This window comes from Staurois parvus, unplaced genomic scaffold (genome assembly GCF_062004578.1).
Source record: "Staurois parvus isolate SC_StPar_1 unplaced genomic scaffold, SC_StPar_1.0 ptg000668l, whole genome shotgun sequence".
Lineage (NCBI taxonomy): Eukaryota > Metazoa > Chordata > Amphibia > Anura > Ranidae > Staurois > Staurois parvus.
The window spans coordinates 5081597-5108388 of NW_028318464.1; the positions used below are offsets into that span (position 1 = coordinate 5081597).

Below are 26792 nucleotides of genomic sequence, written 5' to 3' on the forward strand. Positions count from 1 at the left end.
AAACAAATATTAACCTAAAACAATCCTCCTCCTCCCAACCAGATAACCAGCTGCATAGGGTTATAAAATTAAACCCTTTTGTGACATGGGAACTTGTTTGTCAGATAAAGCTTAGGCTGGCCATAAATTATACATTTTCTTGAAAATGTAGTTTTAGATTTACCCAAAACCATAAAATATGAGGTCAAACCTAAACAACACTTTCAATTGTATTCAATCAGGCAGGCCCTTGCATTACATAGTTGAAAGTTTATTTCAAAGGAAATTGGGCAGAAATTGGACAGAAAATTGTAAGAAAATTATATAGTGTATGGCCAGCCTACACTACAATTTTCTGTTCAATTTCTGCCCAATTTACTTTGGATTTACTTTCAACTATGTAGTGCAAGGGCCTGCCTGATTGAATACAATTGAAAGTGTTGTTTAGGTTTGACCTCATATTTTATGGCCGATAAATGACCCGTCTATGGCCTGCATTAGCGTTAACAGAATTAAAGCGTTTCTAGCATAAAAACAAAATATAATATGTTGTAGCTTTCCTGGTGGCTGCATTCAATTTAAATTTTCAATACTTGTTCTCTTTATTTTTACCTAGTCAGCTTGCCAGTAACATTCTGATTGTCCTAAGGTGACAGCCCTCACAACACAGTGTCTATGGAGGAGAGGTATTGTCACCGTATGTTGCTCTCCTGATTTGGATTATGCCTCCTGCTCTCCTCATCTGCATTACATAGAGGGGAGTTATTTTGTAGATCACAGCAGATAGCTGGGAAAGCTGATAACATTGTTTAAGAGTTTAGTTTAGTGTACAAGAAGCTACAAGTACACTTGGATCCTGGTAAGATGAACAGATATTTTTCTGTACTCGCAGAAAATGTATTTAGCCTAAAAAGAAAACTAATGCAGCCACCTCATCTAAGGATTGGTAAACTGCAATTGATTTAATTTAGTAATTATTTCATTCAATAGTAATATACTGTACATTAAATTCTGCATGTACAGTAAATTCACACTTGAAAGAAGGAAATTGTGTGGGTTATATACACATTGTAAACATCATTTAAAGTTGGTTGTATTTATTTTATAAAAACAAATTTGTGTGCTACTAAGGCTGGCCATACACTATACCATTTTCTGTCCAATTTCTGCCCAATTTCCTTTCCATTTACCTTCAACTATGTAGTGCAAGAGGCTGCCCAATTGGATACAATTGAAAGTGTTGTTAGGTTTGACCTCATATTATATGGTTTTTGGTAAATCTAAAGCAAATGTCTCAAGAAAAGTGTATAATGTATGGCCAGTCTAAGTGTCTACTAAGAAAAAATTATAGATGCAAGTAATCCAGTTACCACAATCACTGTTAGCGTGTTATCATCAAAATGTTGTGGTTTTAGTCACACACAATTGTGATGTATTTATTTTATTATTTGATTGTGCTATCAGAAAAATACAATTGATGCAATTTACTTAAATGTTTTGTGTGTAACCCATCCTGTCTTTAGGTTCATTTTTTGCTGTATGGTAGACTTTGGTGTACTGTGAAATAAACTTTCTTATTTGAACCACTCCCATTACATCCTGTATTTTATGCATGTTTTTCTACTTATGTGACTGAAAAGTGGTTGAAAACAGATAAATGACAACAGTCTCGGGGAAACCTGTTTAGATGAGCAGCAGATCATGAATATGTCATGTAAACTTAGCAATACTTTTCTTAAGGACTTGCACAATCACCTAGTCAAACTATTTTCTATGGATGTGTATTATACATGGCTGCACACAGTCTTCTGGGTTTATGGTAACTAACATTTAAAGTGTTACATGAAAGTCACTGAAAGCGTCAGTCCATTCAGAGTTGAAATTTTGACAACGTGCTGACACTGGCGATCCACTGGCTGAGATCACCCTGCCAGACTTTCTGGCACTTTTGTCTGCCACTATGGAGTGCAACTATACTTAATATTGCAACAAGAAACCCAGAATGCTTAATGTACAAAGCATCCAACATGAAGTGTGAGACCTCCTCATATTGACAATGACATATGGGTGTATCTGCATACTCAGGGGAAGAAACCTTTTTGTGGATGTTCCTGACAGGCAGTGGAAACCAGTATGTTATCCAGCCCAGTGTTTCTCAACCGGTTTTCAGTAAAGGCATTCTTTAACTTTATGCAGTCTTGAGGCACCCCATTCTAAAATGTAAAAAACTGCTAGCTTTACATAATGCAGCAAAATCCACACATACGGGACACCCAACATTACAGCTGAATGATTCTTCCAAAGCAAATACATCTTTGCAAGCTGGTACTGACTAGTATTCCAGTGTTTCCCTTCTCCTTCAATTAATGTGACCCTCTTGCTGAGGGAAAAGGGCAGGAGAGGGGCAAACAAGGATGCTGTGCAGGCGGCCGATGCCCTCCTTATCAACCAATGGTATCATTGGTTGTTAGGACACTGGCAGCTAGAAGGTTGTAATGGTGCACAATGAAAACCAATGGGTTTGTTTTAGGCTTAATTCACCTACAGGCTTGTAATCAATTTTTGGGCAATTTGTAGGCATTTTGACAAGGCACCCTGAAGAAACCTGAAGGTACCCGAGGGTACCTGGGCACCATGTTTGAAAAAGGCTGATCTAACCCACTAGCACCTTCATAAAACTAAAATATCAGCCTTGGGTGGAATAACCCATTAAAGTCCTGTTGTCAGAGTGCCCTTTAATGTATGCTATATATTTGATATAAACTCAGGCATGACGTACATTCTCAGTTTGGAAACAGGATGAACAATTTAATGGCTATTTACATTTAAGAGCAGTATACAGTGAAGGTTAAGACTGGAACACTTAGATCTTGGAATGTTCAAAAACTCCAGTTAAAATAGTTAAAAATATAAACTGCATATTTGTGATAAAAAAAAATAAGACAAATTGTCTGAATTACAGAAAAATGTCACACCAAAAAAATCAATTTCTGCTATCAAATTCTTTCCTACAAGCAGCAGTGTATGTTGTTGGGTGAGGGAGGGCATCTCTGAAAACCATTTAGATGTGCTTGCTTGCTTATTGCTTACCCCTGCAAGAGACTGTGGTCTAGGTTTACTCATGTCTGGAGGGATGACATGGATGGTTTACTTGATTTAATCATTAATTTGGGAACTATTTCAACAGGATCACAAGCGTGCCATGGGCCTGAGTTTTGGGATCTCATAGCTCTTAGAATAGACCCATTCCAATATAAGGCTCTCTTCACACCTATGCAGGTGTGACATTGTGCATGTTTTTGTATGTCGTGTTTAGGGAAGCCCATTAATTTCAATAGACTGTGCTACATGCAAAAATCGCAGAAAAGAAGTGCAAGCACCTTTTTTTTTATAAATAGTGTGAACCAAATCATATAGTACTTTGTTACTATGCGTTTTGGTGCATGCTTTAGCATGTAAATTATCAAGGTGGTTTAAGAATTAAGAATCAATGGCACAGCTGCATGCCTTCGAAAGGAATACTCTTTTTTTGTGCACTGCGGTAACGCTGGTGATTTTGCATGCATTCTCACATTGCACAAATGTGAACCTATCCTAACCAATGTTTTGTTTGAATTCCTAATCTCTGCAGTTGGCTTTTATAAACAATGCATCACAGAGATAAGCTACCTGTTTGCTTCAACACCTTCTGTGCCAAGGGCCATAACTGATGATTTCTGTGATGCTCTGATGTAATCACTGGAGAAACATATCTCACTCTACTTCATAGAAGGCAACCTTTGAATAAGCATATACGCTCACCGACCACATTATTAGGTACAGCTTGTTAGTACGCGGTTGGACCCCCTTCAGAACTGCCTTAATTCTTCATGGCATAGATCATAGATTAAGCAAGGTGTTGGAAACATTCTTCAGAGATTTTGGTCCATATTGACATGAGTTACTGTTGCCTTTCTATCATCTCCAACCAGTCTGCCCATTCTCCTCTGACATCAACAAGGCATTTTCGTCCACACAATTGCCCCTTACTGGATATTTTATCTTTTTCAGACCATTCTCTGAAAACACTAGAGACGGTTGTCCCAGTAAAAAAAAATCCCTCTCAGACCAGCCCGTCTGGCACTAACAACCTTGCTACATTCAAAGTCTCTTAAATACCTTTTCTTCCCCATTCTGATGCTCGATTTGAACTTCAGAAAGTCGTCTTCACCACACCTAGATGCCTAAAAGCACTGAGTTGCTGCCATGTGATTGGCTGATTAGCAATTTGTGTTACCAAACAATTGAACAGATGTACCTAATAAAGTGGCCGGGGAGTGTATAAACTCTGTTTAGTCACCCTACCCCATGTAATACCAGGCAGCCAATTGTAGAAAGCAGAAGACATTGGGACTCCTTATAGATTCCTTGTTCCTAGGCCTGGTCTGAGTCATAAAGCTGTCTACACTACACAGTACAGCCTGCAGACAGGATAAATGTCAACAAAGCTGCCAGCTCAAAAACATACATGGAGAGAAAAGACTGATATAATAAATTATAATTGCAAAGTAGCTCCTGTGTCTAGTAGTAGTTAGTCACATTCAACTGGACTTGTTTTGCAATGTTGAAGACAATTTGTAGCTTGTTCAATCCACTTCTTCATGTCTAATAAGTGTCAGGAAACTACCCCAGCATTTATATCCAAGCAGGTAGCACGAACACCTTGATCCAATTATCATGGAAAGGCAGATGTTATTGTCTAGGGATAGGATGGGATGTGTGAAAATTGTGAAACCACCCTGTTCCAGTTACATAATCCCATCCTTGGTGTCAGGAACGCTTCGTAAATGTTAATCCTTTGATTTACCTGGATGAAGGTCTGTCTTGTTGTCAAAAAGCTGGAGTAGAGATATTAAAATGACATTGTATGTGGTCTTCAACAGATGATGTTGAAGGCCCCCACCCCTGTTCAACTTTGGTTGTTCCAGTTTAAAGTAGATGGTCTTTTTCACACCTGTTGTGAAGCAGTTGTCCTTTCTGTCCAAAATGTGCATCTCACTGTCCTCAAAATCATTTTCTTTGAGGTTTAGGGAAACTGCTGAGTCTTGACCTGTAGAATTTGCCATTCTATTTTGGGCCATTTGTTTGTTGACAGGTTGCTTTACTCCCCAATGCACAGCTTATTGCATTCCTCACTACAGTGCACTGCATACACCAAGTTACTTTACCTGTGTTTGGGTGTTGAGTCCTTTGAATGTACAAGCTTCTGTCTTAGTGTATTGCCAGGCTTGAAAAACACAGGGAAGTGATGTTTGTTAAAGTGGAACTTAAAGTGATTGTAAACCTCAGACACGAAATATGAACAAAGCATATCTCTCTATAGTGTGTACTTATAGTGTGTCTCAATCCAGAGCATTAAGTTCATTTTTGTCTGCTGCTTCATTCCTCTGCTATCAGCATGAGTCACTTCTCACAAGTTTTCCTGACACCAAGAGAAAAATTATGACGGGGGAGGGAGCTCCAGCACACAGCCTATGATTGACAATCTCAGCTCTGTTCCTGTGAACTGTGTGAAGGGGGGTGTGTCTCTTCCCTCCAATAAGCTCTCAGAGCTCTCCTCACTGAACTCTGCAGAGTGTAGCTTCAGTTCCCCCCCTTTTTTTCTGAAGTCTCAGACAAGCTTTTTAAGCTCATCGATTTGAAGGGCTGTAGAGAAGAGAATACTTCAGATAAACAGGTACAACTTATGTAGGAGGATTTGTTTCATCTTTGTGTATCACCTGAGGGCAGTCACTTCACAGGGCATATGTAAAGGTTTACAACCACTTTAACTGTACCTAAGCACCAGAAACCAAAAACACAATTTATTTCATTTTTAATATTCAAAGCAAAAAACACCCATTCATCAATTTCTGCACATTTTATTTTGTTGAGAAATCACTTTGATAAGCACGCCCCTAGCATTTCTGGTCGCAGCCATCTTGAGAAAAGGCAGATGGTTCATGTAGCATTTACTTCCTGGAGTCCATGTGCCCTTAGCTCAGGCATGAATGCAGGAGGGCATGCTTAGGTGAGAAAGTCCCTTCTCTAGATGACAGAAAAAAATGCCCACAAAGACTCCTGCAACGTATGACATCATTTTGGCCTAGGCCAGAAACCAGGAAGCAATTAAATAAATGCAAAAAAAGTTATATTCAGTAAATATAATATGGCTTCCTATCAATTTACTAAAGTGTTTGTAAGTAAGTTTTTTGTTTATTTTTAAATAACAAACAAGGAATGCTTACCTGTTCTGTGCTATGGTATTGCACAGAGCAGATCCGATCCTCCTCTTCTAGGGTCTTCCCCCAGCACTCCTGGCACCCCCTGTTCTCAGTGTGCCACCATTAGAAGTCGCTTCCTGTTGTGGTACATCTGTGGGCTTGATCCCAAGCCCTTCTGTCCTTCTATAGACACAGTCAGCTGGGCTCAGCCCCCGCTCCCTGGTTACAGGATTTGACTTCCGCTGCTCTCAGCAAAGCCTGAGAGAGTGGGGAGAAGAGGAGAGGGCAGCTGCAGATGAGCACAGCACTAGATCAAGATCAGGCTCAGGTAAGCATAAGGAGGGGGTGATACACATCCTGAAACATTTTTTCACCTTGAAGTGATTGTAAAGCTTTGAATATTTTTTTATTACAATAATAAACATGTCATACTTATCTGCACTGTGTAATGGTTTTGCACAGAGCAGCCCCGATCCTTTTCTTCTGGGGTGCTCCGCTGATACTGCCGAGTGCCTCCATAGAAAGACGCATTCTATGGGGGCACTCGTGTCGGCTCATTCCTGTGCCACCCTATTTGTGTGTATTGACACAGACAGTGTGGCTCTGCCTCCCCCATTCCCTCATCATAGAATTTAATTGACAGCAGGGGGAGCCAATCTCACTGCTATCAATCTGCCCTGTGAGAAGGGAGAGAGTGGAGAAAGCTGCTGCTGTTATGCACAGCACTGGATAGAAATTGGGCATAGGTTTTAGGGAGGGTGAGGGGGGTTTTGTGACACAGAAGGGTTTTTACCTTAAAGAATATAATGCATTAAAGTAAAAAACCTTTAGGCTATAGAACCACTTTATTGCAGGGAATACATAAAGGTAATCAAAGTTTAGATCAAGGTTTACAACCACTTAAGGCCAGAAGCATGAGGATTAAATATAATGAATGCTGATTGAGAGAGTAAAGTTCCACTTTGAAGTGGTAGTAGACAGTGCTTGGACACTTATAATAAAGCTTTCTCTGTAGGTACAAGGAATATCCCCTAAACATGCATGGTGCATGTGTTCTAATGGGACGCATGCACGGGAGTGATGTCATCGTGGCTCAGCCATGCAAATGGCCAGAGCCTGTGAACCGGAGGGAAGTCCAGGGGTGTAGATGGAAGCCCTGTCGGTGGTGACAGTGCACCTCTGGAGGGCTTCGTTTTAAAGTAAGTCTTTCACAATGTGCTAGTAGAACATTATGCCCTTGACTTACAGGGAAAATTTGTTATATTCGCAAGACTTTACTACTGCTTTAAAGATCTTTTTCTCACTCCAGCTACATACAAGATGACTATATTTCTTTCTGTGTTCCGCGTTTCACCTCTGTTTGATGATCCCAGTCTGGGTAGCCACAAAGTTTCAAACATTTTGTTTTGTGATGTTTGGGGAACTCACTCAGTGGTATAGCCCCTTTTTAGTGAGTTCACACCATCCAGGAACTATGTTTCAGAATTTTTTGGCCCACTTTTATTTTTTATTTTACAGAGAAAGTAAAAGTTCCATAAAATGAACAGTTGCTCCCTTAGGGGTTTCCATCATCACTTCTCATACAAATGAAAATTATATTATCCTACTGGCTCTCTCTTGTAGCACCACTGCTCAGGCCTCAAACTTAGACCTTTTGCTAGTCCCTCCAGCAATTAAACAGCACCACTGTGCTTGTGTACACCTTCACAGCTCCTTGTTGTACTCGTTGGGTTCACACTGCCCGCTCACAGCTCCCTGCTACACTCACTGGGTTGTCCTGGCCTGGTCAGGAGACCTCCTGTCTCCTGGGTGGAGCCCTGAACTATGGCCAGGGCCTAGAATATGAAGGCTGTACACACACAGCCTGCTGATGCCCAGTAAAACCTGGATATTGGGTTAGAGGCTTCTACCTTCCCGAAGCTCTTTGAAGCCTCTGGACTCCAGATCCCGATCCGGGAGCTAAACATTTGTAATTTCAACAATTTTCTGGGGAAATGATGCATTAACTGACAGAAATGCAGGGGTGCCAATATTTTGGCCACGACTTTATAAATAAATACACTGCTCAAAAAAATTAAAGGAACACTTTTTAATCAGAGTATAGCATCAAGTCAATTAAACTCCTGGGATATTGATCTGGTCAGTTAAATAGCAGAGGGGGTTGTTAATCAGTTTCAGCTGCTATGAAATTAGCAACAGGTGCACTAATGAGATGACACCCCATAACAGGAATTATTTTACAGGTGGAGGCCACTGGCATTTTTTTCCTTACTCATCTTTTCTGACAGTTTTTCACTAGTTTTGCATTTGGCTAGGGTCAGTGTCACTACTGGTAGCATGGACACTACAGAGGTTGCACAGGCAGTCTAACTCCTCTAGGATGGCACATCAATATGTGCCATTGCCAGAAGGTTTGCTGTATCTCCCAGCACAATCTCAAGAGAGTGGAGGAGATTCCAGGAGACAGGCGGTTACTCTAGGAGAGCTGGACAGGGCTGTAGAAGGCTCTTAACCCATCAGCAGGACTGGTATCTGCTCCTTTGTGCAAGGAGGAACAGGATGAGCACTGCCAGAGCCTTACAAAATTACCTCCAGCAGGCCACTGGTGTGAATGTCTCTGACAAATCAATCAGAAACAGACTTCATGAGGGTGGCCTGAGGGCCTGATGTCCTTTATTGGGCCCCGTGCTCACTGCCCAGCACCATACAGCTCGATTGGCATTGCCATTGAACACCAGAATTGGTAGGTCCGCCACTGGTGCCCTGTGCTTTTCACAGATGAGAGCAGGTTCAACCTGAGCACATGTGACAAACGTGAAAGGGTTTGGAGAAGCCATGGAGATTGTTATGCTGCCTGTAACATGACTGTTTTGGTGGTGGGTCAGTGATGGTCTGGGGAGGCATATTCATGGAGGGACGCACAGACCTCTACAGGCTAGACAATGGCACCCTGACTGCCATTAGGTATTGGGATGAAATCCTTGGACCCATTGTCAGACCCTACGCTGATGCAGTGGGTCCTGGGTCCCTCCTGGTGCATGATGATGCCCAGCCTCATGTGGTGAAAGTATGCAGGCAGTTCCTGGAGGATGAAATAATTGATACCATTGAATGGCCCCCATGCTCACCTAACCTAAATCCAATAGAACACCTCTGGGATATCATGTTTCGATCTATCTGACGCTGCCAGGTTGCACCTGAGACTGTCCAGCAGCTCAGTCATATCCTGGTCCAGATCTGGAAGAAAATGCACCAGGACACCATCCGTCGTCTCATTAGGAGCATGCCCCGACGTTGTCAGGCATGCATACAAGCACGTGGGGGCCATACGAACTACTGAGCACCATTTTGAGTTGCTGCAATGAAATTTCAGCAAAATGGACTAGCCTGCTGCATCATTTTTTCACTTTGATTTTTGGGGTGTCTTTGAATTCAGTCCTCTGTAGTTTGATCATTTTCATTTCCATCAAACGATGGGGAATCTTTATGTTTCTAACACATTACCAAGTCCATATCAGTATAGATCCAGCATGATATTTTTCCCCATTGAAATCTGATGTGTTTTCAAAGTGTTCTTTTAATTCTTTTGGGCTGTGTACAAATATCAAACCACAAAAACACTCCACATATAAAGTTCAAATAGATAATCATTGCCAAATGCAGTCTCTGCAATACTGTACTAGTGCAGAAAAAAACCTGGTGCTGTTTTCTATAAACTGGTGCAAGAATCACAATGCTATCCCCCTCCAATGTTCCCACACGCACCAAAGGCTGTGGACTCTTATGCAAACACATACAAGTCATAAACTCTTAAGTTGCAGGTATCTCTGGCACACATGGGCTTCATAGATGCTCATCCCTCCAGTTTGAATCCCAGTGGGAAGTCAAAGAGCAGATACTGGTCTGTGTGGGTGGGCTTTCTGTAGAACTCATTTTGTCCAAGCCAATCCCTTCCTTGACATGTGACACAGTTAAATAAAAATGGAATTTTCTGTTCTGCTTCCCATGTAAACTTGATCGTTATGTCCACTGAGTTTACGTGTTCAATATAACTTTGTATTACAAATATACTAATATTGACCCACATATCTTTCACATACCTGAACCAATTACTGTGTTATTCCTCTGAAAGAGTTCAAGGCTTTCTTCTCCACCTTCTATATGTGCAGGTTAGGTACAATGAGACTACAAGTGATCCCATAGCCCAACCACAATTCTCTCTGTAGAAGTTAGCCTTGTGCCTAAAATAAGTGGTACTAAGTCAAAGGTCCAGCAAGGAACAGACTTAGTCTGGCTTGAGTTCTGTTCTACTGTCAAGAGTCTTATCTCTTTTCAGACACTTTACATTTCCTTACATTCTCAATAGCCTCTGCAGTTGATATACAATTGAAAGGGATTGTGATATCATAGGAAACCATTCTTTCTTCTGGCTCTAACCTTAATCTAGGTATAATGGTGACAAATTCTTTGAAATTTTGAATATGGAATACCATGTGTATTATCATCAATACAACTGAAGAAGTGCTTGGACAAACTACGAAATGTCTTCAATATTACAGAACACGTTCAGTTAAATGTGGCTAACTACTACTAGATTTACAATGACCTGGATAAATGAGAACCTTAACAGACTCTTGGTGCTCCTGGTTATATTAAATAGCAAAAAAATATTTAAAAGCATAGATATTCTCTTGTATCTCATATTCTGTTTGTGACATGTTCAAAGTTGTACAGGTTGATATGAGAGATGATCACTAAACACAGAACAAAATGTCCTCTGCATTCACTGCAATCACACCTTTTGCTGTATGTATAAAATTGATCACAATGTTATAAGGAATTCCAACTTATAAAACGTGAAGTAATTTTAAATAATACATATTGAAATAAAATAAACATAGGAACCTGTATGATTTTCATTATTTTCATGTGTGTAAAGCTGAAGGTTAATGTTTCTTTCCTAAGCCAGCATACCAGAGACTGCCTATAGATGACATACCAGTTTTGAGTGGACTAAGACTCAAATTTAGCTGTGCTTACAACATGGCAGCCTGTAGTTTTTATAGTGAGGGGATACTGAAGAGGTTTCTGTGTGTGAAGTAACAGTTCTTAGGACTGGATTTTTTAAGCAATCTTGTCTGTCACTGTGGTTTCACCTTCTGACTCCTACATCACTACTGTGTCTTGTCATGATATAGGGTTTTGGAGGAAGGAACCACAGTGCTTGCCAGGGAACATAAGCATCTAACACTCCTGGAAGTCTGGTTTCCACCTGGTCAGTATTTTACTAGCCAATGTGTCCTTTTGCCAGTGTTATTAATAGGAAAGAGACTATAAGACCAGTATGTTTTTCAGAAAACACAGTGGAAACCATACCAGAAAGTGCTAAATGCTGAAGAAATTGATTGAAAGGAAATGGAGGGAAGGAAGGAGACACAGGCTACCGACAAAGTGAATATAATACCACTTTTATACCACTTTTATTGCAGGGAATATCTATCTGCAATTTTTTAAGGGTTGCCTTAAAAGTTAACAATTTTATTATCTTAATTTTCTTTTGGACATTTCTCATTAAGATATAAGATATGGAATGCCAAACTTTACTGAAAGTTCATGACAAATGTGAAAAGAATCAAAGACAGTAGATAATTCATACTTTAATGTATATAAAGATGAATCTTTAAAGAAAAATTTGTCACTCTAGAGAAACTCAACTCTCACATCCTTGTTTTTCTTCCTCCCCTCTTACAAGGCTTGATCCAGCATTTTCCCTAGGAATCCACCTCTTCACCACAGCACACCCTGTCCCACACTGCCATCTTCATCCGATGTCACATGGGGGAGCCAACTGTTTCTTCTGGGTTGTGCAGTGGCCCCATGATGTGGTGCATGCACCATGCTGCATCATGAGGGGGCGGCTACAAAAAGAATGAATAGACAGCTGTCTCTGATGATGGCCCTTATGATGCAAAATAGTGTTCCTGCAGCCTTCTGGGACTCATGATGTGGGTATCCCAGGAACCTGCCAGGAGTCACCTGTCCATGGCCATAAATAAATAAGGGCAGAGAGGGTTCCCCCCCAATAAAGGTATTTCTGCCCCCTCCAAAAAAAAAGAATCTAAAATGAAAAATAATATGAAAATACATTTCTACTAGAGGAGGGGGGCTAGAGGAAAATTATTTCAAGTTGCTAGGGAGGGTAAAGTTTCATTTTAAGTGGTAGTTTAAGCATCAGGCCACCCAACCAATGTTACCTCCATCCAAGGCTGATATTTGCTGTTTTGGGAATACAATCAAACCACTGGAAAGGTTCTTATCTCTCAGGGACTCTTTTGGTGAGATCTCTGCTTATGAGTCCCTAGGTCTGCACACTTGGCCTAGCCAAAATTAGAGTTCCCCTCCATGTTGGAATTTTCCATTTCACTTTATATTATGAAGAATGAAATGGGAGGAGATAGAACACTCAAACTCCTGGGAGGAAAGGAGGGAATAAATTGTAGGGAGATCTTGCTGTTGAAGTAGCCCACTAATTCCATCTACAACTAAAATATCACTTTTGGTGAACTGACGCATTAAATTATATAATATTACATACCCACTTTTAAAAGCTGACCTATACTAAAATATCATTAATAGCTATACTTGCTGTCATGGTGGAATTGATAAAGAGTAATGAAAGGGCTAAAATATGTACATTTCTTGAAGCAGCATATGTTCAAGGAATTAAAAGAATGTCAGCCTTTCTATTCTATAGTGTGTAGAACTGCTATTTAAATTAAACCCTGCCACAGACACACTGGGTTCAAGCTGTGACTTGAAAGTGTGCAGAGTTTTTGTGTATTATAAGAAATCGTATAACTTCTGCAATGAAGCGTATTAGGATCTACTTCATAGCTATTAGTTTTGTTACCTCCATAACTATGCTTGGCCTGCGGCCTCTTGCTTTTATAAGGTTATTGAACTCCATAGCGAACATTAATATCCCTAATAATTTACAGCAGGGGTGCATTATCCCATGCATAATATCCCTTTACAAAATATTTCTATAGACTTCTATAAATAATTCTGTATAAGCATCATTTTCTGGTATGAGAACTTCCTGTTAATTTGTTAATAGGCTGAACCGTATAATTTAAACCCCACCTATAGGGATGCCACCTGGCCAATATTTTTACATCTTGGCCAGTAGAAATGGGGCTCTTACCTTTGTACTTAATAGGTAAGAGATATTAAAGCTGAACTCTGGGCTCAAAAACTTTGACTAAAATATACTCCCCAATAACCTCAAAGGTCAGTAAACCTACTTTGTGTGCACCAATAACCATTGCTAACCCTGATATTACCATGTAAAAGTAGCAATGGCATATTGACAAAGATCTGGTATAAATACAAACCAAGATTCAAGTACAAATATACGTGCCTCATTTGTTTAGCTTGTAATGTAGCTACAGGATCAGTAGTTTTTCTTCAAAAAGGTGACAACCACGCTTATCTTGGTGAAAACCCAGTTCAGTTTTTGATGACTGTTTGCTCCAAAATGGGTGAGTATGGCCTTATATAATCCAGAGCCGAATTTCACTTGATAGTTCATCATTGTCACGATCGCAAGATCGCTGCCACCAACATGCGACGATCCCACGATTGTGACGTCCAATATGTGACGAACGCGGCGTTAGACCCCAGCCCTTCTCACCAAACTCGTGACCGAACGACTAGCCAATCTAAAACCGCGATGTCACGTGCGTAACAATGCCACACCCAGCTGCACCCTGCACAACGATTTTCCAGCTAATGAACCACAGATCGATGTACCGGCAGCCTGAGCGATTGTTACTGGGTCAGGTTAATTACGCAATTAACCCTTCACACTGCCACCACCTCCTTTTTGTACAGAGAAAGAGGAAACTCGGCGATATCAGTTATAACACTATAATGATTGAAATAATTGCCTGCATAACACGGTCATAACACAGGCCAGTTATACAGAGGGTTAAACAAACAGTAGCTTTCTCTTTGGAGACAGGGATTCATAAATTTCAATACAGAGCTATAGAAACAGTTCAACACTTTCAGAAAGAAAGATTTATTACTAAAAGGTCAAACGGGTGCAATAAAAAATATTTACAGAAAAAAGATGTAAGTAAGATATATATAAACATACAGAGAATAACAGCACAGCAAAGAGATAACAGAGAGAGGTTAAAGGGTTAAGGTACTTGCCAGTAAGCCTTGGATGTAAGCAGATGAAGTTTCTGAGCAGAAGGGACACGGGTCTCCCCCAGGTGGTATTGATGTTAAAATGGGAGATGTCTTCAACTTCCTTTCTTAGGCCTGACAGCCTATTTTGTAGTCCCCAGCAGGGGATGGCTCTGAAGTTAAGGACCAATCGCCGCTTAGGGCGTGGAGATATGGGTGGATGCCTCAACTAGAGCAAAAATCTCCAATAACTCATATTTTGGCCTATAACTTTACATCTGCACAAGTGACATTCTACCCGCGGGCAGATTATTATGCAGACAAGTCTGAGGATTGATTAAATATGAATTCTGAAAGTGTACACTGAATGGTTCACGAGATCTATTTTTCTGCTTTCCTGTGTGTCCGAGACAAGTGACCCATCAAACTGTTCGCCTGCTCATCGTCCATCTGACGATATGTCCGGTTTTTATGTAAGTCTCTTATATTCCAAGATATGAGACATAGGGGAGAAATAGATTTTGAGAAGTGTTATCTGATTCTGTCACCTACTCTGAGTTGGGTTTATTAGGTCGGGATCTCTTTCAACTCTTGGGAAAGCTTGCCTTATCTCTTCCAAGGTGTGAAGTGGCACAGGTTCTAGGACAGCTAGGCCCCGGCTCCCTGGGGGGCCTTTATAGCTCCTATGACTCTCCTGTGACATTTTTTAACACACACATACACGGTCACTGTGCCTCTCAAAGTGAGGGGGAAGGGAGAATGAGGGGAGAAAATGGAGATTCTTAACAAAATGGCGGACTGCGTCAGTATCTGGTGCGCACGTTTGCGACAATCATGTCTGTTGGAGTGTGCCTGCCACCATCCACCATTCATTCATCAATGTACAGCCAAACGTGTCTATCTGTTATGCAGGATAATGAACAGCCTATTTTACATTTAGGACGACTAACAAAAGGTGCCCATTATTTGAACAGATAATTCAGAATAATGCTGTTCTTGTAAATACAAATGTCATTAGGTATATGACTTATTTAGTGTTATGCCACTTTAATTATCTGTTTATAGTAAGGAATAACAGTTGCCAGTCACACCAATAGAGGCATTTTCTATGGTCTTTGTGTTGTACATAGCTGCCAACATTTGAAAATATTTTGGAGTGACACCTTGAAAAGACTGAAAATTAAAATGTGGTGAGCATAGTATGTGGGTATGGCCAATGCTTGCTTTGCTTCACTGTGTGTAGTTTGTAGTATATTTTACCCCTGTGATTTGTTTAAACAAAATATGACAATGGTAAACTTAAGAGATTTTAGGGGTAAAATGAGCCCCATTGTTGATGTCAATTGTAGCAATAATAATCCCTGGCTTTGGTGTTAGTGGGAGTAATAGTAACCCCCAACAATGGTGTCAGTGGATTGAAAAACTAAATCCTATTTATTGGTGGTCAGTGGCAGTAATATTAAACTCTGTTTTTTTTTGTGCCAATGGCAGTAATATTTACCTCCACCCCCTTCACTGATGTCAGTAGTAGTATTAATAAATCTCCCTTCATTGATTACCAATGGCACTACTTTTAAGCCCACTCTTTCAATGGTGTCAGTAACTATTAATTCTCCTGTCACTGGCAGACAGTGACAACTAATCCCTCTCTTTATTGGTTTCATTAGCAGTAATAATAGCCCCCTCCCCCCGAATAGGTGGTCAGTGGCAGTAATAATAAACCCTGGTTTTTGGTGGCAATGGCAGTAATATTAACCTCCGTTCATTGATTGGCAGTGGCACTACTATTAAGCCCACTCTTTCAATGGTGTCAGTAACTATTACATTCTCCTGTCACTGACAGACAGTGACAATTAATCATTAGTAGTAGTAATACCGCACCCCCCCCCCCCGAATAGGTGGTCAGTGGCAGTAATATTAAAAAGTTAACCCCCCCTGAATTGGTGCCCAGTGGTAATACTTTTAAACATCCCTTCATTGACATCACTGGCAGTAACATTAAACTCCTAATCTACCTAATCACACGTTCCCACACTGCTGATTCTCTCCCACTTGGCCTCGTAGTATACTTTTACTGTTAGGGGTAGAACACTCTGCCTGATAGTACCACAATTATTTCTATGTATGAATGTAGAGATCAGTCAAGCACTCACCATCCTGGTTCTACTCCTCTGGATCCTGTGGAACAATCTTTAGGACAGGGACGCTGAGGGACATGAAATCTGGGACACTTTCTGTGCTGCATGCTGTGTGCATTGTTTTCATTCTGTGGTGTATATGCTGTGTGTGTTCTTTGGTTTGTCATGTTTGTGTTGTATATACAGTGTATGAGCACAGTGTCTGCTCTGAGCTGCATATGGTCAGCTTGTAGTTTATCCATAATACAGAGCACACATAGCAAAGCAATGCACCCATCATAAAATGGTGCTGTATGTATTGACATATCTAGGTTGTGTCACCTATGGCACGTGCCCTAGACTCCACTTGAAGGGGGAGCCATGCTATGCAGCAGTAGAGACGATGTAAACATTTGCAGGACCGTTTGCTACTTCATGTGTAAGGGGGACTACATTTGGGCAAGTGTTCGTGCAAATTTGTACAAGTCCCTGCTCTTCTTCTTCTTGGATAGGACATCCGCCCACCAGTTGTTAAGATCCCTCCAACATATTGTGTCATACTCCTGGCCTGAGGCCTGCTCACGACATCTCTGGCCTGAGGCTTTAATATTTGAGAATAAAGGAATGTCCACACAATATTACATTTTTTCATACTTTACTGAAACTTTCGTGTCATATCACGGTGACATACTAACCTAGTCTTTGGCACGGAATGCCACACATAAGGTTAGACATTCTGCAGAAGTCATTTCAGCATGGAGTGCAAGTGTACATGCTTACGCCATCTTCCCTTTACACTTCTTTCCTCTCCTTATAAGCACCACAGAGGTGGGACCACTTCCCACAGTATTAGCTTTGGTCACCTCATCACAGGACCCAAAGCTGAGGGTCAAGGGGGATCAAGGTGCTTTCTTCATTATAACAGTCTTTCTGTCATTGTCCCTACTATAGCTCTGCCCAGTAAGACATGCTCCAAGATGGCTCAATCGTTCCCAGGCTTTCACCATTACTCACAAAAGAGGACTCTGTCAAGGCCTCTAAGACCTTAAGCACCTCACTGTAAGACCTGCAGAAGACGTTTTGGGGAAACAGGGTGACTACATCTATTTCTCTCATGGTCTGTACCACCATGCCTAGAACTTCAGTCCTGCAAAAGGGCCCTTTCGATCCAGCTCTGAAGGAGACTACATCTTTTGAAGTACTGGGGTATGTCACTCCCATATCCCATGTATCTTGGGACCCTCCTGCACTAGCATTTACATGGCCACTAACTACACCTATAATATCCGTAGAGGAGGGACTTTCCTAAGAGGGAGCTAACACCTGCTTATAACTTTCCCCTTACTAAGTCAAAGTGTCAACAGAGCCATCTAGTGGCAGGCAAGCTAACTGCACCTGCCAACACGTACCGTAGGTCTGCAAAAGTTCACAAACTCACAGAGACTGCAGAGGCTCACAGTGCGCTGGGTTAGAGAATCAACTACTCTCTGGATATATATCAGTACTTTCTACGTGATGCTGTCTTGATTATTTAGCAGTGTGGACCTCTTACAGAGCACAATTTGAGTGTTCCTTGAGGGCAGGAACTGATGCAAATGTACAATGTATATGTAAAACATTAAATTGATGGCAGAAGTACCTGTAATTAATAAATATAGGTATGCAAGATGTCTACTTTTGGAGTTCCATTACCTGTAAAAAGGTGCTCAACACTTGGTTTTATTATTTACATAAATATATATATTACATTAGTCCCAAACCCTCAAGGAGCATGCAATCTAAGGTTCTTAACTCACATTTATACATACTAGGGCCAATATACCTACCAGCTTGTCTTTGGAGTGTGGAAAAAAACCCATGCAGGCAAAGGGAGAACATGCAAACTCCATGAAGGTAATGCCAAGGCTAGGATTGAAGACAACAACCCTAGCACTGCCAGGCAGAAGTGCTAACCACTTGGCCTCTGTGCTGTACCAACACTTATTTTGCATATTTCCTGCAGCAGCCAGTTTGAGCCCAATCAATTCCAACATCAGATCTAGCATGGCCAACCTACTATTCAAAATCACACCCTCACGTTTGCTAGAAGGGCACATTGACCTACTGAGCTACAGTCAGAACTGGTCTTGTGCTTTTCCATGATGATGTCTAAAATCCTTTCTGTAGGGGGTGCATTTTTCCCCATCTTTATGTAACATGTATGTTTGTCATTCGACAGCTGAACCATTTGTACTGAATCTACGGGCACAGAGGATGAAGAGAAGTGATTTTGACATCATCAAGGTGATTGGACGGGGAGCATTCAGTGAGGTAAGACCTGAGCCTGGTATGTGGAGATCACTGACCTTTGCAGAATGGCTAATCTCCATGTAATATTTAACCATGCCATATGAGGACTGCCTTACATAAGTAACCAAGATCAAATAGCATTCTGACCGTATTAACTGATTAAGTAAAAGGGCCTGAGACAGGTGGCTTTAATTTAAGGAGCAAAAAGAAAAAACTGTAATTTAATCCATATTACAGAGACAGGTTTTTGTCTAGAACCTTAAATAGTTGACAGAATTTTTTGTGCAATAAAAACAAACTGGCGGTTTGAACAGAGTTTGTCATGGAGCCTTTGGCTACCCATAAACATGAGCTGATTGTTGCCTGATCTGGGCAACAATGGTCATATGCCCGAGGACACTGTGACCTCCACTATCACCTCCTGACCAGTTGTCTTATAAAGGTTGAAACTACAAAAAATAAATAAAATTAGAATTTATATAAGCATGATCAAAATGCCCTAATAAAGTTCCCTGATACAAATCTTCCCCTACCAAAAGAACTGCATATTTGGTGAGCAGTGCACCCAGGTCTGTACCATAAAGTACAAAAGATCAACCCCTCTTTCATTTGGGTCATGATTGCTGTAAAAGGAAACATACCCTTTAAGCTGCAGTACATTTCCAAAAAATATATGAATAGTAAAACATTCATTTTATATATTTTGCATAGCATGTAATAATTCTTAAGAGAGGACAGAAAATCCATAAATTCCTTTTTTCTCTCAGTGAAAATGTTACATCATTCACTTTGAGAAAGTGCTCTATGCTGGCAGAGCTGAGTAACAGTCACAACCCTTATCACAATTATCCTCACACAGACTTGTATTGCACAGGATGAGAGGGGAGCGTGTCTGGACGGGTCTGTTACTAAAGGTTGCCATACATAGCTCGAAATTTGGCTGGTTCAGCATGGACTGGCTGAATTTCAATCCATGTGTGGGTAGGCTGACTGTACAGGTTTTTACTGAACAATCAATACTGCCAGCTATAGCCAGCACTGTCAAGTGTATTCTGACAGTGGGGAAGTCTCCTCACCATCAAAACACAATAGCAAAGCTGGAGTGATTCCCCCATTCACATCAAGTGTGTAGATGGGGGAAATCAGGTCATCTTTTTTGTTCAGCCCTTTGGTTGAATGAAAAAAAAAATGAATAATGTATAGCCAGCTTTAAGCAGGCCATAGATGATGCGAAAACATGTTTTATTGTTTTTTTTTCGCATCATTGGTGTTTCACCTGCGGCACATGATTTTCGTGCTGCAACCAAAAGTGCCTGATCCAACATGATGGATTCTTATTGGAAAAATGAAACAATTGATGGCACAATTGTATAAGTTATTTTAGTTTTTCGTTTGACAGAACTTTCCTATTTCGACTCGTCTATGGCCTGCCTTAGTGCACTGGGTATGAGTCTGGTGTCTGTGGGACTGCGCAATCATATTTAGACCGCCTGAAAAAGAATATAGAAAAATATAAATATGGAGACTGGTTATATAATTCTGTCTGACTGCATACCGCCAGATCACAGGTCATTACCCAAACAAAATGTAATTTGGTGGATGATTCCTATTATTGTCTTAAAGAACAACTAATACCAGGCATGCCTGCTTAGTACATAAGAAAACACATTAAATAGGAATTTCAGTCTTTAAAAAAAAAATTAAATTCAGCAGCTTCAAATACTATAGCTGCTGACTTTTAAAAAAATAGGTGTGCCTAGGTAGGTGTGCCTAGGTGCACATCATTCTCACCCAGGCAAGAATTGAGGAAGTGGGAGTGGGTACCTGTCAAAAAAAAGGAAAAAAGGTACCTGCTCCCTCAAGAAAAAAAAATGCCAAAAGTGTTAGAGACTGGGGTGGGGAATTAAATAGGTGACACTTTCACTTCTGCATGAAGGGCAGCTGTAATTCATGTTTTTGCTCTGCAGAAAGTTGTGCAGTGGTCAGATTTTCATTTGACTTAAATAATTGAATGATCAGTCCACTCAAAATGAATATGTGAATGATTATAGAAGCCAAAGAATTGAACATTAGCTTTTTCTGCCAGCCAGGGACTTCAACAACGCTATGCCCCTGCTGAATTTGAAAGTCTGCTCTCTCCCCAGCAATCCTGCATCAGTTTGTCACTAAATCAAGCTTTACTTCTGCTTCATTCTGCTGAATGGTCAAAACAAATGTAAATGAAATATCCAGCATGGAATAGTGTAAGATCCCATGTGCTGGCTCCGTAGGTGGGTATGCTGGGAAATTATGGTGCATATATTTTGCCGGCTGCTCAAAAAAGGAAACAATTGCAAAATCACTTATTTTTTGGTAAATTGGTCCTTAACATAATTAATATAATCTGCTCTAAACTAAAAAAAAAAATCAAAGTCTATTTTAGTATTTGTATTTGAATCTGAAGAGTCCAAAATGAGGTTTTATTCCAAATGCATATTAGGTGCTACAAACAAAGCATTTTGGGGACCACACATTGCCCCTTCATCAGGGCTTAAAATATATAAAACCTGCTTGTATTCACTCAAAATTGTTGTTTAGACTCTGTATTGAGAGAACTTGGCAAAGTTCAGCAGCTGTTCTATGTAATGTATATATGCCAGCTGCCAAATATTGCAAGTTCTTTTAATACAGTGTATAAAAAACAATGTATAACAAGTGCATTCTATATATTTAAAGCCTCAATGAAGGGGACGATGTGTGGTTCCAGAAATGCAGTTGCTGTAGCACCTGATATACATTTAAGGATATAAAACCTAATTTTGGACTCTAATATGTTAGTGTGGAGCTTTGATCTTCAGACTCAAATATTACTTCCATATTCTGAAGGTTACTGTGGTAGTTCTTCGGTTCACGGAAGCAGCCCACTTGTTACCCAGACACCCCATTGGGATACCACCAGTACAGTTTCACCAAATACAAACACATCAATAGCACAAAAGTATTATTTACCTAATGTTCCAACGCCATCAATCTACCATTTCAGTATTTATATTGCCGTTTTTTTCCAAATAAATATTCAGTACCTTTGGGTAAATTTTCTAAAACTACAAAGAAACAACAAAGTAAATTAGAACAAAATGTAAACTGTTATCTACAGCAACCAATCAGATGCTTTGTTTATTTACAGCCAGAATGCCAATTGGTTTCTACAAGCCACAATTTCATCTTGCAGTTGTTTCCATTCATTAATTCCTATGCCTTATAATAGCTGAGTAGCAATATCAGCCTTAGAGTCAACTATGCAGAAGCTTTAAGGATTCTGGCATAGGCTCAAAATGCTTTTGGCTCAGAAACAAAACACATGTGTAAATCGAGATTTCCATAACATTTGCATTTTATCTGATAAGAACAGCAAATAAATTGATTCCATAAAGATTACACAAGTTAGGCCTTGGGCCTTTCTATATTTAAAGCAAACATATCAGCAATTTTTCATTTTTAAACATAAAAATCCTGTCTGAGAGCAAGCACCATAAAATGTCTGCTATCAAATTTATGAGCCTGAAAACCTCCTTTGTGCACCCCACTAAACCCAAGTTTAATAAGCTCTTCCAACTCTTCTAATTTTGAATGCCACTGCCACCCACCATCTCCTTACCCATTACCTTTTAACCACTGAGGCATTGGACAGTAGCTGGGAAGTGGTCGGGGGTTATACCAAAACCGGAGAAGTCAAGCTTTTAACAATTAAAGTGTTACTAAACCAACAACAGTAAAATCAGTCTGTATATGCAGTAAAGCATGTTTGTTATACTCACTGTTGAACCTAAGGGGTTAATCCTCAGCACTGTGTAAAAACGCTGCTTGTTCCTGACTTCTCTGATCCTCCCCTTCTTTCAGTGTCCCCCTGTTATCTTCTGATAGGACATATCATGTGGAGTCACTCTGCACATGCTCAGTTTGGTGTGTATTGCTAGAAAGGTTTTTTTTTTCTTGGGAGAGTGCATGTGATCAGCACAGGGCCAATCAGCACTGTCCAGACAGAGGCCAGGGGTTCTGCATCCTCCTACAGCAGAATGAAAACTCCTCATGCAAGCTTTAACCAGTGCTTTGACACTGAAAGAAGTCACAAGACTGCTCTAACTGCTGCTGAGAAAAGGTATTTATATATAGGTATTTCTATTTACTAAAAAAAATGCACTTCCATGTTCTGTGTACTATAGGAGACAAGATAGAGTGAATGCAGGATACTGGATTTAGTAACACTTTCATTGAAGCCAATATCAAGAGGGGCATACAGAACAGGATTGTATGGTTAATAAAGTGAAATAGCAGACACAATACGGTGGCTGTCCTTAGGCAGAACCTAAAGTGGTAGCAAAAGCTAAGGCAGCCAATACATTGTGGAAATTTCTTTTCTTCACCTACAGGCTAAAGGAAAGAAAATTGCTTGATTCCCCCATCAACACAAAGTTGATGGAGGAACCACTCCCCCAGTGTTATTGTATTCTGCTGGAAGGGAGCCTTCCCCATTGGCACAATACACTGATCACTCCTGGGGGCTAAATCTGCTAATAGTGATCGCACAAAAAGAAACCCTGGTTGTACTTAAGTCTAGTTATATATCGACTATAGTACAACCAGGCTGCCCATAGTTGGATCAAAATATGGTTAGTTCCTGCTGAACTGGCCAAATTTAGATCCGTCTATGGCTGGCTGCTCTCTCCTTAACTATTCTTAAAAACATTCCTTCCTCTTTCTTCGCAGCTATCCTGCATACCCTGTAAAATAAGAGGTCTACGTGCCTACCTTTTTTTAATCTTGGCCAGTCTGATCATGTGATTCAGCAACTCCTGCTCCCCTTTGTAAGGAAGTACTCAACAACAGATGTGAATTACTGTTATGTCACCCATAGGCTCCCATGGCCCAGCTGTTGTTGGCACTCCCTTCTCTCCCCTGCAGCAGCTGTTCATTCACCATGGTGGTGTACATTTACAATTTGCAATTGATTTTTGTATAAGTAATCACAAAAAAAGAGGCTAAAGAGGAGTGCCACTCAAAAGTGGAAGCTCCACTTATTTGCCTCCTCCCCCCCGCTGCTGCCACATTTGGCACATTTTGGGGGGGAGCGGGTACCTGGTTTTGACAGGTAACTGCTCCCACGTCCAGCTCAGTTTGCCACGGCAATTTGAACAGGTAGTTCAGCCCCCCCCCGCAGCCCTCTGAGATATGCTCGTCATGCATGCGCAGTAGGTAACAGATTGTGAAGCCGCATTCTTCACTGCTGGTTTCCCTTAGTCAAGATGGTGGTGCCAGCACCTGATAGTGGACTGAAGAATCGCCTTAGAGTGAAGACACCACTATATCCCTGGACAGGTACGTGCCCTGATATTAAAAGTCAGCAGCTACAGTATTTGTAGCTGCTGACCTTTAATTTTTTTTTTTGGGTGGGGGTCGGAACTCTGCTTTAATATATCAATCCACCCACACTGCATTCTTCCACACTTTGTGATCAACCAAGCCTATCAATCTAAGATCAGATTGATGAGTCGTAGGAGTAAACAATTGATGAAAAACAACTGTTTATTCGATCTCCATTGTGATTGTTTCTCCAGCACACATGCATATAATTATTTTGCAATCAAATTCAACCATCAAAGTTCTGTAATGTCAGAATCTGAATCAATCAAGAGTTCCCTAAATCACTTGAGCGCAGGTTTGCCGTTTTTTTTTTATTTGAACAGAATTAGTTGTATCAAATGATCAATTGATTATATACATATGTGTGTGGCCCCCTAACATAGCTGACAGGTTTGAATTAAAGAGAACCTTTCTTCTACACAAAAAGTACAAACTAGGCATAAGTTCACTAATGAGAAAATGCACCGTATCTTCCAGGTCAGCCAATGTCAAGAACAATGTTACATTGTAATAATCAAATCACGTGTTTAAGTATTGTCTGCAGCATCCAGGCGCAGAGCTTATTTGTGAAGCTGGCTCTGATAGGTTGTTCCCTGCAAAGGTGTCACAGTGTCAGGGATGCGGGTGTGACCAGAAGTGTGTGGACTGACACAGGGAAACGTAGGCTTCAGATATAGTAAATAATTTAATTTATTGAGACTAACAATACAAATATAAACGCAGTGCACCAAACCTCAAGCTAACACAAATACAACAAGGTGAAACAAACCCAAACCTAAACTGATATAGATACACAGGTACATACACATATAGAGCACAACGTAGTCAGGCAGGCCGGGTCGATAACTATCGGGCAGGTAGGTACAGGAGGAGCAGGCGGAGAGAATGGTCAGGGTCACTATCCAGGGATCAAACAGAAGTCAGCAGAGGTCAGGATCAGGCAGGGTCGGCAAGAAGTCAGGCAGAAACAGGAACAGGAATGCAGGTGACAAGATACAGGGGCCCATGGAAAAATACACACCAAGGCCCTGACTGTGAGTCTGGCCATTCCTTAAATATAACCCCTGCAATCAGCTTCAGGTGTTTTGGCTGACTGCAGGGGTGAGTCTTTGATTGCTGACAGCACCCGCTGGCCAGCCCTGGTACTGCAGCCCACAAGGCAGGTGAGTCCCACTGTTATTGGCAAGTCCATTCCTGACACACGGATTTAAACAAGCAGCAGAACAGCTTGTTTTTTTTACTGCTTTCTCTTCCCTGGCAGAATAAATCGGAAAATGAAAAGCAATGTCTGCAGTATGTTAGCCTACATCTCTCTAAACTAACCTCGCATGTGGCAAACACTCTTAAAATATGTACACTCCAGGTGTGTGCATATAGAAACATTGTTTTACATAAACTGAAGAACACCACGCTCCTTTGACCCATATACATGTTCACTTTCTGTAAATTGCACCCACCTGCCATCTGCATGTGTGCCTTTAAGCTGGGGCCAGCAACTGGCTGAACAAGCTTTCTGAAGATGCTCGCCTTTTCTAGCCACCATCCTATTTCCTGGCTCTAACATATTTCCAATTCCGTGGGACTACACCCTGAAGCTGATGAGGCCTTCCCAGGCAGCAGGCATGGGATGCAAATAGTATCCTCACAATGGATCTCCTCTGGGTCCCTGGACTTACAACCTCTCCACAGAAATACAGAAAGGAGTACCAGACCAAATTAAGATAAAAGAGTTTTTTATCCTTTTAAACATTGGTAAAAAAAAAAAAAAGTTATATAAAAACAAGCAACACCAATATAGATCTGTAAAGTCACTGTTTTCTCTGAATCCATCCAGGTGTTATCCTGTGTAGATCCCTGATGAAGGAGGAGTGGTGTTGCTCCCAAAACGAGTTGCCCCCATGATCAGGTGGTGTAGAACATCTTACATCTTAGAAGGTGTTGCTAACTCACAAATATTCTTCTTGCCACATTTGATAGATATACATACAGTGATTGAAGAGACAGTATTCATATTCTAAAATGTATTATTCATTTTCGTTCCATTGTGAATGGATATTAATCTTTACCTGGTTGGTATCCGCTGAAAAATGAAATCACCTAATGGCTTCTCACGTCTCTTAGCAGCCCCAATAGTGATCAGTGTGCTTGACTTCCCTGGTTTACACATCTGATGTGAAGAATAAAAGTCCAACTCTTCCTACTAAATTCTTTAACTTGTTTTACGAAATGAAAAATGCAGCAGGAGGAATTTGTATTATTTGGAACACTTTGTTTTATTAAGAAGAGTAAAGCCAGCCACAGATGGTCTGAATTTCAGCTGGTTCAACAGGGACTGGCCGAAATTTGATCCATCTATGGGCAGGCATATTGTACGGAAGTCGATCTATCGATTGATTTCAATACAACCAGCCTCACAGATTTTTTGCATGCAATAGCTGCCATCAGTGATACTTGTGTTCTGCTGGCAGGTAAAACTCCCTGTCGATAGAACACAATTGTGCTGCGGGAACGTCTCCCCAATCAACACTGACTGTGTTGATGGGGAAATCAAGCCATTTTTTTTCCTTTT

The 26792-nt window shown here is 40.7% G+C and overlaps 1 protein-coding gene across 2 annotated transcripts in view; it reads left to right on the forward strand.

Moving 5' to 3' along the window:
- Positions 1–26792, forward strand: part of DMPK (DM1 protein kinase) — an 82039-nt gene that overhangs the window by 17705 nt on the left and 37542 nt on the right. For both annotated transcript variants that reach the window (XM_089651994.1, XM_089651995.1), the window contains exon 3: positions 18753–18844. In XM_089651994.1, coding sequence (XP_089508120.1) covers positions 18753–18844 — 92 coding nt within the window. The remainder of the gene's footprint in view (positions 1–18752; positions 18845–26792) is intronic.